This window comes from Periplaneta americana, chromosome 2 (genome assembly GCF_040183065.1).
Source record: "Periplaneta americana isolate PAMFEO1 chromosome 2, P.americana_PAMFEO1_priV1, whole genome shotgun sequence".
NCBI lineage: Eukaryota > Metazoa > Arthropoda > Insecta > Blattodea > Blattidae > Periplaneta > Periplaneta americana.
Window position 1 is genome coordinate 174,892,301 of NC_091118.1, and position 12,212 is coordinate 174,904,512.

The 12,212-nt window shown below is 35.7% G+C and overlaps 1 protein-coding gene across 1 annotated transcript in view; it reads left to right on the forward strand.

Moving 5' to 3' along the window:
* LOC138694846 (probable elongation factor 1-delta) overlaps nt 1-9,800 on the forward strand; it is a 34,166-nt gene extending 24,366 nt beyond the window's left edge. Inside the window, exons 7-10 of the mRNA XM_069818968.1 lie at nt 458-527; nt 750-875; nt 2,918-3,033; nt 9,385-9,800. Of these exons, the coding sequence (XP_069675069.1) occupies nt 458-527; nt 750-875; nt 2,918-3,033; nt 9,385-9,423 (351 nt within the window). The 3' untranslated portion in view covers nt 9,424-9,800. The remainder of the gene's footprint in view (nt 1-457; nt 528-749; nt 876-2,917; nt 3,034-9,384) is intronic.
* The last annotated feature ends 2,412 nt before the right edge of the window (nt 9,801-12,212 follow it).

A 12,212-nucleotide genomic window follows, 5' to 3' on the forward strand; every position in this document is an offset into this window, starting at 1 on the left:
TAGTATATATAAAACATCATTAACAGAATTTGGAGTAATGTCAACAATTCTTTGATTTTTCACAGCAACATAAAGGTTTAAAATGAAGGTTTCACAGAACTTTAAATTTTGAGTTGTTTCCCTTTTTTAAATAGGCCTTTAATATGACCGTTACCATATATACTCACTTGTTTTTCGCATTTTTAGGGAGGAAAATCGTCTTGAAAATGGGGGTGCGTGAATTATGCTAGAAATAGAAAATACACGGTACACTGTATATTAAAGTAATCCATTTATCTTTGGTCCAGAGACAAGCACAATAGCCACTACACCACCAAGGAAGACTTGAATCAGACTTAATGTACTCGTATTTAAGTGAAGCAGAATTCTACTGCTATTGTTTTATTCTCTGACATTCTAATAGAGTTGTAATCATTTTTATGTGATTAGTACTCATATTATGGTGCTTTTTTTATAGGAAGAAAGTGAGGATGCCAAGAAGTTGAGAGAAGCTCGGTTAGCAGCTTATTCAGCCAAAAAATCAAAGAGTATGTAATTGAAAATGTTGCACGTTATTTATATGACTAAAGTGACACTTCAGAATCTCTGTACATTAAGACAGGAAAGAAATCAATCTAGATGAAAGGCAATCAATATTTTAACAGAATTCAATAAAATAAAGTAAATAAAATAATTTTACGACATATTTGGTACTTTAAGCGCCTACTTGCTGATTTTATTACATTACTATAATTAATTTCTTGTTACAGAACCTGCACTTATTGCCAAATCTAATATAATATTAGATGTTAAACCTTGGGACGATGAAACGGATATGAAACTTATGGAGGTAGCAGTACGAGCTGTCTCTACAGATGGACTTCTGTGGGGAGCTTGTAAGTGTGAGATGTTTTTGTTACAAAAATGACTTAATGCCATTGCTAATGTCATGTAAAAAATAGAGCATGTGCAGAAAATGTAATTCAAATCTTTCGCTCCATATTCTTCTCTAAGAAGGTTTAATGAAGATGGTGATGATAATTTTTTTTGCTATTTTAAGAAAAAATTACTGAAGGCAGTTTTATGTCTCAAGTGACTGTTTGACTTTGTTTCCTCGTGCTTTTTCACTTTCCTTGTTTAAACTTGTATGTTTCAATGAAGGTTGCCTATGTCTTTATTTTTTTAACGGATATTAAAGTTCAGTATAATATGTTAACCATTAACTGAAAGGCTAAATTATTTGTTTTATTTGGTGGATATTCAGTTTCAAGTCCCAGTGAGCCCAAATTGAATTTATCGTGCATAAATACAGGATGTCCCAAAAGTTTCCATACATAGGGAGTATCAGTTCAAAATAGAAATGTAACATAATGTGCTCAATATAGTGGCTTTCGATAGTCAAGCATAGGTTGGTGAATGTGTTCCAACCTGTTCCAATGCAAAAGCTATTATATGTCCCTCGTCACATGACAGGCATCGACTATAAGGGCTTGCAGATGAAGGGTGTTGAGGGAAATCAAGAAATGTCAATTTTTAACGATTTTATGGTATACAGCGCATTCTGTAGGTGGCAACTAGGACTACAGAACTACCCAATCTCAGAAAAAAATTGAAAGTGGAAATGTTTGTGTAAGGTAACATTGGACATTTGGTATACTGATTAAAAACCAGAAATGTTCAGATCTTAAACTTGTTTTTCTCGATAATGATGTTTCGTAACATTTCCTGTCTTCTCCTGACACTTTTCAGATGTTGAGAATCCCAGATTTTCTCCTGGTAGATCTATGACTTAAGATGACCCCAGAAGTAAAAATCAAGGGGTGTGAGAGCTGGGGAGCTGGTTGGTCACATTGGGCACACTATGTGACATTTTTAATTTGAACATACATTTCCTCTGTATGGAGATTTTGGGTCACCCTGTATAGTACTTAGTTAAGTTTTTACGAATATTGATAGTCCCCTGTTATTACCCCATTAATCATTAACTTTAGTGTACTATAGATCCTCCCTACCCCTCCGCCCAATACTGCAAAGTTATCTACAACTTTGGCATATTACTCTAGATATGATGTAGTAATGTGCTCAACTGTCCAATCTTATGTAAATTTTTAATTATTTCCTTTGAGACATTAAAAGCTCTTCTATCAGTATCTCTATTGTTTAATGTTTTCTTGCTTTTCTTTATTTTTTTTCTGATTAGAGACAATTGGCAATGGTGCAAAGAATTGATTTAAAGCTTTTCACGGAAATACGTATTTTCAGCATCCCTGATGCACTACTGCACCCAGTGTTATCTTTTACAAATAATTATAACTAATTATATTCTCATCCCTCCTGTGTCATTTTCCATTACACATGCCATGAAATTAGTTCATACCTGCATCTACTACAGACAAAACCATTTTTACCATCTTTTGTGAAATTGGTGTATGTAGCATATTGCATCCATTTTTAAACACACTGTATATATTTATATTATCTTTCTTCTAGTAAATTTTGTTCTTCCTTTGGACAGTTTTGGATAGTGTGGAATCCAGCATAAAAATTGTTCTTTCTTTAATATTTCTGAAGTCCTTGTAATTTTTTAACTTTCAGAAATAGATTGTTTGTTGTGTTATTAGATATGAAAGCTTTATTTCTTCTATAATACCATTGAAAATATTAATTATTTGGAAAGATCTGAAGATCTTTTCTAATAATAATAATAATTGTTATTATTATTATTATTATTATTATTATTATTATTATTATTCCTACAATGAAAACTCTTTTGCTTTTATTATCGAGACTGCAATCAGTAATTTTCTGCAGAGAACATCGGCTTCAGTACTATGGAAAACTAATTTTTTTGTGCTCCTTTTTTATTATTATTATTATTATTATTATTATTATTATTATTATTATTATTATTATTATTATTATTATTATTATTTTACAGCGAAGCTTGTTCCATTGGCATATGGAATACATAAACTTCAAATATCCTGTGTTGTCGAGGATGATAAAGTTTCAGTGGACTGGTTACAGGAACAACTAGAGCAAATTGAAGATTATGTAAGTACAGTTAATGATTAATGCTTATGTTGTTGCACCACTGCACTCAGTCTGCATGTTTCCACACTAGACAAAATCCACACAATGTGAATGTCGTCACCAGACTTCACAAAGTGCTGTCATTGTGCAGTGCCATTATCCTACTTCTGTTATGATATTTACTTTCCTCCCCCATCAGTTTGGGTCAGACTCGGTGGTCTTGTGGTTACTATGCTGCAATGGATTTTTAAGGGTTGTTAAACCCTTAGCATGACTTCCTCCTGGGGAGATGTAAAGCTGCGTGTCCCATGTTATACATTTATGGCACTTATAGTAAAAGGACCTGTCCCTGATAGAGGACTCCTGTTTCTCACCCACGATTAATTTCGAGCTACAGTAAAACCCCGATAAGACGCTGTTCAAGGGACCGCGTGTAAACCACGTATTAACCGGAACCGCGTATTAGGCAGGTATACTAATTTTGACTTATATACAGTATCTATTAGCATTTTTCTTCATTGAAATTCATGATTCATGAAAGGTAATGCAGTATTACTCCATTATGTAATTACTGTACTGTACGTCAAAGACATTTACAATATGTACTGTATTTAATTCTTTGGAAAAAGTCATTTATAGTTGTTTGCCGTGTGCGTGTTCTCCAAGTGCTCATGTTTACCACACTTCAGTTTCCTGCGATTACATCCTCCTGACATCGCAGCTATAGTGATTGAGTCGCGATTTTTTATTATCATTCTTAATGCCGATGATGGAATTCCTAATGAATCAGAGAGTTGTTTCTGAGTAAGAGTACTGTTCTCATCGTACTTTTGTAAGATTTCCAATTTTTCCGACACAGAAAGCGCTTTTCATTTAACACTCATTGTAATCACATTCACAGACACTTCAATACACTAAAGGACAACAAACTGCCCAGCAAAAATTTCCAGAACTTTATTACGGCCGAGTGAGGAATGCTGTTTGAGAGAGAGGGTTAGCAAGAGGGTGAGGTATTGTAACTGTATGTAGGCTTTAACCGCGCAGGTAAGGAATCTAATAAGAGAGCATAACAAGAGGGTGAGATATGAAGTACGAAGGTTTAAATGCGCAGGTAAAGGGTCGAATACTAATACTTTTCAGGTCAATGGCACCAGTGAGTTCAATGACCAAGATGTTTCATTGCTGTTACAGTACATTGCTGAAAATTACATCGAAAATATTCCACAAAAACAGCATATTATGCGGGACTTGAGCATAACAGACGTATTTTATAAAGGCGTATTACACGGAATAGCATAAGCAGTCTTATCGAGGTTTGACTGTATATAATGTTTGTAGTTAAAAGCATTATTAAATAAAATAAAAGGTCTCCAATAAGTGTGTCACTTTTAAAATGAAATAAATTGTATAAACGAAAAAGGTTTATTTATTTAATTACTATTATTTTGAAGCACACTTAATGCCATTACATATGGAAGAGAATGTTAAATGGCTGCCGTGGCTTTGTTGGGTTGTGCGTATACGGGTCTTCCAATTTTCAGTAACAGACAAACATAAACCAGGCTCAATTTCACGAATAACGCACGTGATATTGTTCCTTAGGTCATTAACTGTTTCTGGCTTGTTGGCATAAACACGTTATTTAACATAACACCATAAGAAGTAATCCAGCGGTGTTAAATCACGTGATCTCGGGTGCCAATTAAATCATCACCATGCGAAATGATGAAGGCTTTGAACTGTTTCCTCAAAAGATCGACTGTTTTGTGAACAGTATGACACGTGGTGCCATCTTGCAGAAACAATATGTTTCTGAGATCCATACCTTCCAATTGATGCTAAAAATAATCCCTTATCATAGCCCAGTATCTTACACACACCATACACTTCACATAATGCAAAGAATGCTTGGCGAACAGGTGACTTTTTTTTTTAATAATAAATGTTAATGATTTCTACACACTGGAATGGTGTAACATTCCATGATTGTCAACAACAACTGTAACCATGGGAAAAGAATGACTCCTATAGCTTCATAAACACGGCAGCTGTTATATGTTAAAAGTAAGACACTCTTATTGGAAGATCCTTTACTATTCCTGCTGCATCATTTCGGTAAAAAGTATGTCCATGTTCAGGTAATATATCTTTATTTTATTTAGAATACTATTCAGAATGCTGAATATAAACAGAATCTTGAATATAAATCTAATACATTTAATTGATGATAAAGAAACTAATAAATTTATAACATTCATTCACCTGAATAAGAGAAAAAAAATTTTTGTAGACTATGTTTCTCATAAAAACTTTACAATCTTCTAAAAAAATGATCTGTTCCTCACTCTGTGTTCCATACACAGTATTTTTATAGTATCTTGTGATCGTATTCTTGATAGAGCCATATAGAATTGTCCATATATAAATCTGGTTTTGGAAAACAATTACAATTTTATTATGTATTACTAGAAAAAGTAGATCTTCATTAGTGTTCAACCATTTTAATCAGTGTGATTTATTCAGGAATCTTGAAAATGATAAGTTACATAATGTTAGTCACATTGAATGCTGTTACCATCAAAGCACCACTCCTTTCTCTCTATGGAGAAGTGCTTTGTGGATTCGTCGTACTTAATCTCAAAACTGCTGAGAGCACATGTAGCTAGTATGCCACCTCGAGAAAAGGATAGTTTTTTTTTTTTACTGTTAAGAGTCATGTGATGCCATAACCATGACATTTGTATCACCCAGCCAAATTTGACGTTTGCCTTATATAAAGTCAATATTCTTGTGAAAACTGATTTCTAGTATACTCTGATTTAAACATCTCGGAACTTCTTATACAGAATTGTCTGGAACATTTACTCCAACAAAATCACTTGAACGTTTTTATAAATAAAACTTGTTGACTACTTCATTTTCATTAATTTGGTCTTCAGAACATTTCTCAAGTCTGTCTAATAATGGCAGCACTGTAGTTAGTAAAGGTGAGATGCCAGCAAAGGGAGAAGAACCTCATGCAGGAACACATTTTTTCTGAGTTGTATTGTAAATAACTTACTGTATTTTAGAGATACCAGAACATGTTCTTATTCAGAGTTGAGCATAAGTCAGAGCCTTATTTCATTTGCGTAGTACGATGATGCTGTCTGATCATGTGCAGGTTTCGATTGTTACCTGGCTTTAGGAAGAATTGTCATTAGTAACCATGGTGTTATGGCGAACAGAACTTCGTCAATTTGCCGTTGAGACTTTTCTTTAAGAATGAGTCGCCCATCTCTGTGCAAAGGATATTTCGTCGCCACTTCGAGGTAGAATGTAATGACAAAGCCCCCGACCATCGGACGATTGTGAGGTGTGTGTAAAGGTACGGTCACACATCGCTACTTTTGCAGCGCAACTTTGTACTGCAGCTGCAAAAGTTGCATGTCGTGTTCACACGTAAGCCAAAAGTAGCGTGCTGCATGCTACTTTTCGTGCTGTGCAACCCGAGTGCTGCAAAAGTTGCAACTGGAGGTTGCGAGTCTGTTCACACACAAGGTGCTACTTTTGCAGCCGCAGTCATGCTGCAGGTTTCCATCTCTGTGTTGACTTCTCAATATACATTTTTGTGGTTATGTTCACATTATTAAGAAACTCATGCGAAAGCTTCCTTATCTATTATTTGCTTTTCTGTCGTATCTAGTATTCAGAAATTGACATTATTTTTACTATAAAGCTTTTAAAAACGCCTATATACTTAAATGATAACCAACAATATATTCACGTAATCAATGTTGGCAACCCTCCTGTTTGGAATTATGCTACGGAAAATTGAAAAAATTAATTATATCGTCAGCAGTTATGCTCAGACTGTGTTGTGTATTTAATAACTGTTACAAATAATTTATTTTCATCACATTTAACATTAAAATATATCCAAACAATAAAAGTATCATTGGAACATTTGGGTGGTAACACTGGTTGCAACTGCAGCAAAAGTTTCAACAAAAGCAATATCAAAAATGCTGCGGCTGCAACCCTGAGAACCCTGTTCACACGTCGCTACTTTTAAGCTGCGTGCAGCATGGAAAAGTAGCGGGAGGCAGGTTCGGCAGCCGCTACTTTTCGGGTTGCACCGTTGTTCACACGTCGCAGTACAAGAGTTGCGCAGTTTTTTGTACTGCAGCGCTGCAAAAGTAGCGACGTCTGACCGTACCTTAACAGTTAACAGTTTCGTACCACTGCATCATGCCATGACAAAAACCGCTCTGACTGCTCAAAGACAACAGACACTTGAGCATGTGCAAGAGGTCCAGAATGCACTACTCCGAAGTCTTCAGCGATCTGTTGTTAGACACACCTTGGCACTGGGAATGTCGGCACGTGAAGAGCATAGTGCTGCCTGTGTCTCACTTCCTGAGCTGCTGCTTTGCGATGCGAGACAGAGAGGAAGAGTAGAAGGTTCTATAATGCGTAACATATGTGCAGTTCCTGCATTCAATACATCGGTCTTTTCAGTATTCCTTTTGTTAGCTGTGGAACAAGCAGCCATTGACAAGTGAATGTATAGGCTATCCACTCACAAAACCAATTGTGTTCTCCTTATCAATTCCTGTAACTATACCTGGTAAGGTTTATCTTGTCTCAGTAGCAATAAAACCAAGTCCCTTCAAATGAGCGTGGAGATTATAGGAGGGTTGTAAATTTTCAGGATTCCTTTCAAAACCTTGTTATTGTACAGGCTACCGGAACTCAATTTCTTGAAAGACAAGCTCAGTGACAGAACTACACAGTACGAAGAGAGATATTTTGTAATTTTATTTTGCGCTACAGAATGTATCAACTAGTCCCTTCCGCCACTGGATGGATGGACAGCATCGCTCCACTCCCCCATCGCCATAACAATACAGACGAAGTAAGACATATCTCCTTTCTCTCTCTTTTCACAGTGAGACAAGATACATCACACAGACTTTAAACACTGATACCAGTGGTAGACTGCAATCTCTACTCGAGATTATCGACCTAATCATGATCACAGTTGTCGTTTGTACACATCCATAAACTCTTTCCTCTATGGCAGTGTTTCTCAAACTTTTCCCACCGTAAAACCCCTTTTAACCTAAAGTGTAACCGCGGAACACTTGTAATATTTTATTAGTAACTAATAATTAACAGACAAGTGAAAGCTAATATGTCAATAATTCTGTTCAGTGGATGAATGTGTTTGCTTTTTAAGCCTGCAATCTGGTTTTAAGACGGAAAGTTATACTCTCATTTCTACTTCTGCATTTTGTCTATTTCGGTATTTTGTTTTAATGGACACATTGGCAGAAAATCCAGTGATGAAAGTGATAAGTATTATTTTCCGTTTTATATGTTTAATAATAATAATATCGGTGATGTTTCATGTTATTATTGATTCATATTTTCGTAACTTATATATATTTATAACATTTAAAATCATATAGGGCTCACAGAACCCTGTCAACATACTTCCAGAAATGCTGCTTTATGATAATTCAGCAGTTTTCCAGACTGAATGAAGAGTGACCTAGTGTGTAGCCTATATACATTTTCGGAAATCGTCATCAGAGATAACAGCGATTACTGTCCACACCTGTGGAGTAACGGTCAGCGCTTCTGGCCGCGAAACCAGGTGGCCTGGGTTCGAATCCCGGTCGGGACAAGTTACCTGGTTGAGGTTTTTTCCGGGGTTTTCCCTCAACCCAGTACGAGCAAATGCTGGGTAACTTTCGGTGCTGGACCTCGGTCTCATTTTACCGGCATTATCACCTTCATATCATTCAGACACTAAATAACCTAGATGTTGATACAGCGTCGTAAAATAACCCAATAAAATAAAAAATAAAAATAGCGATTAGAGTCTTCAGTATATTATTAACAGTAAAGACCCCTGGAATGGCATAGAATAATGTTTTCAGCACATGTAATATGCTGTCACATGCTGCAGCCAGAACTAAGAGGTGTGGCTATAAGCACTAGGGAGTTCTCGGCTCAGGAAGTGACACACACACGGTATTCGTCGCATGTCCTCAAACATAGAGTGACCTCAAGGACTGGATAAGAAAGGCCGTGTAAACATTCCCATGAACATGTTGCATCGTGTGATGCATGCTTTTTTCGACGGTTGGAAGAATGTGTTGCCCTATCAGACATCATATTCAAAAAGTGAGATTTGTTGCCTGGCATAACAAAAAAGCCTATCTCTGTCTGTGTTATGTAATAATTTTTTAATATATTCTTCCATAACTTATGCCATACTGCATTTTTAATATCCTACTATGACTTATGCCCAACCCTGTACAAACTGTAGACTGTAATGGAGAATCATTTTAATACTAACGAACATCTCGTTTGTGATTTCAGGTACAAAGTGTGGACATTGCTGCTTTCAATAAAGTTTAACTGATCCATCTGATAAGACGTGGGCTGCGTATTTGTGTTACTTCATTCCATTACCTGCACTCTTGTGATAAGAACAGTCACCTGTCGTTTATTCAATTTCTCAATGGAACCTGCCAAACACCTGGTTGATTACCAGAATAGTCCTTATAGAGGTATAACATTGAGTACTGTAGTATAACAAATCATATGTGCAAATAACAAGACTCCCAGGAAATCACACCATTTCAATACAAATTTCGAAGTAGTTGAATCACATTTGCAGAAGTAATGATAACCATTTCAGAGACCTTCAATATTTTAATGCAGCTGTTAAATTGATGTGAATTGATGTTAATGTTGTTACAAACATGTTGTAATAAAGTGAAATACTCATTGCAGTGTACTTTATTTATTTGAAGGAACAGGTTACTGAATACACATTATTGCATTCTAATTTTGACAGCATTGATTTTTCAATGTGTTCAGGCATGTGGTTTCAAACTATTTTCCTTCCTGCATCTCACTATAAAAATTTGATTTTTTCGCATCTCTGGTTAAATTTTCACGTGTTCTTAGTTACGTTGGTTTTCTTACACTGTGTGCATTGATGTAGTGTGCAACAAGCAAATTTGTACATTCTTAAGGAATACAACACATAATCACAGCTGCTCAAAATTTGTACAGGCGACACTGAAAAACAAAAAAAAAACATTAACCCAATTGCCTCGTTTCACGAGCTGTGATCACACGAGATTTACCACACTGAAATATTTTAGTAAAACATCTTAATTAGTAAGACAGTACATACTTTCGACATGGCTTCTGATAAATTCTGCATTAAAATTCTTGTGTAGTTATTTTTATCAACTTTTTACAGCTCACTGCACATTCATCTGCAGATTGGACATTAAATCCGAATGCAGGGAATTTAAATAATTTAAATACGAGTTCATTGGGTTAACAATCTACTATTGTGTACTTGTATAGTTGTATGCTACTTGCGGACTACATGTGGTTCATCTAACATTTTCTAACAAACGACTCTTTGTTGTATCTTCGAGGCCTTTTCTTCTCTGGAAGAATCAAGAGAATCTTTCATTGCAAACTCAGCATTCTTCAATCTTTCCTATGTTTGCCTTCATCTTCGTTGCCACGTATGATCCATATATCTTATTGTGGATATGGAGAAGAATGGAACATATGAAGTGGACAGATAGAATAAGAACTGAAGCTGCGTTGGAAAGAGTGGGTGAAGAAAGAATGATGCTGAAACTGACCAGGAAGAGGAAAAGGAATTGGTTGGGTCACTGGCTGAGAAGAAACAGCCTACTGGAAGGAATGGTGAACAGGAGAAGAGTTCGGGATAGAAGAAGATATCAGATGATAAATGACATTAAGATATATGGATCATTTGAGGAAACAAAGAAGGCAGAAAATAGGAAAGATTGGAGGAAGCTGGGTTTGCAGTGAAAGACCTGCTCTTGGGTAGAACACTAAATGAATAGATTTTTCTTATATAATTCTTGTGTAATGCAATAACTGAAAGTAAAACCCAATGAAATATACATACTTCAGTTTCTCTGCTTCTTTCCTTTCTCTTTTCTCAACATAGCTTACCCAGATCCTACCAACTTTCCCACACTAAGGAATTGTAGATTTCATCTGTGACTGTTGATATGTATGTTCCATAGTAAATAGGTAAGTTTGGTAAGTCACCCAAGTATACAGTATATTTTGTATAAGTAGGTTTGTTAACCCAGCAGGTAAGTGAATGTCACTTCTCTCTCTCTCTCTCTCTCTCTCTCTCTCTATCTCTATTTATCTTTTGTCTGCTAAACACCAGTGCTGAACTCAAAATGACTACTGTCGATCTATATTATTATCATGGACCATTTCTCCTCTCGCCACCTGAGCTTTATCTTGTCTTACATTTCCTTATTTGTATTTCCCCCCCCCCTTTATTCTGCTGACTTTGCAGTTACATTATTTTGAAATCTTACCTGGGATAAGAGCTGCTGGAAGTACATGATTTTTATATCTGTCATGCTTATAGTGTGCCATCTACAACATAGAATAAAGTGGTAAGTTCATTTAATTTGGACAAATGTATAAATAAAACCAAAGCCATGGGTTTCATGTTAGGAGAAAATCTGCAAACTATTTGGGGGGGAAACACGGGAATTTTACTTGAAGCAAGTAATGAGATAGTTTAAAAATTTAAAACATATATAAAATTTTTTAACAATTTAGAAGAAAACACTGTTGGAACACGACTAGATTTAAACATGTCCAATGTAATGAGATAGGTTTGGAAGTAAATGCCGAAAAAACAAAATATATGAATATGTATCGTGACCAGAACATAGTAGGTATAAAAAAAAATTGGAAATTTATCCTTTGAAAAGGTGAAAAAAATTCAAATATCTTGGAGCAACAGTAACGAATGTGAATGACACTTGGAAGGAACAGAATAAATTACTAGTTGTGAAACTTGAACTTTCACTTTGAGGGAGGAACAGAGGCTAAGAGTATTTGAGAATAAGGTGCTCAAGAAAATATTTGGGGCTAAGAAGGACGAAGTTACAGGAGAATGAAGAAAGTTACACAATGCAGAACTGCACTCATTGTATTCTTCACCTAACATAGTTAGAAACATTAAATCCAGACATTTGAGATAAGACAGGACATGTAGCACATATGGAATCCAGAAATGCATATAGAATGTTAGTTGGAAGGTCTGAGAGAGAAAGACCTTTGGGGAGGTCGAGACATAGATGGGTAATATTTGAAGTGGATTTGAGGGAGGTAAG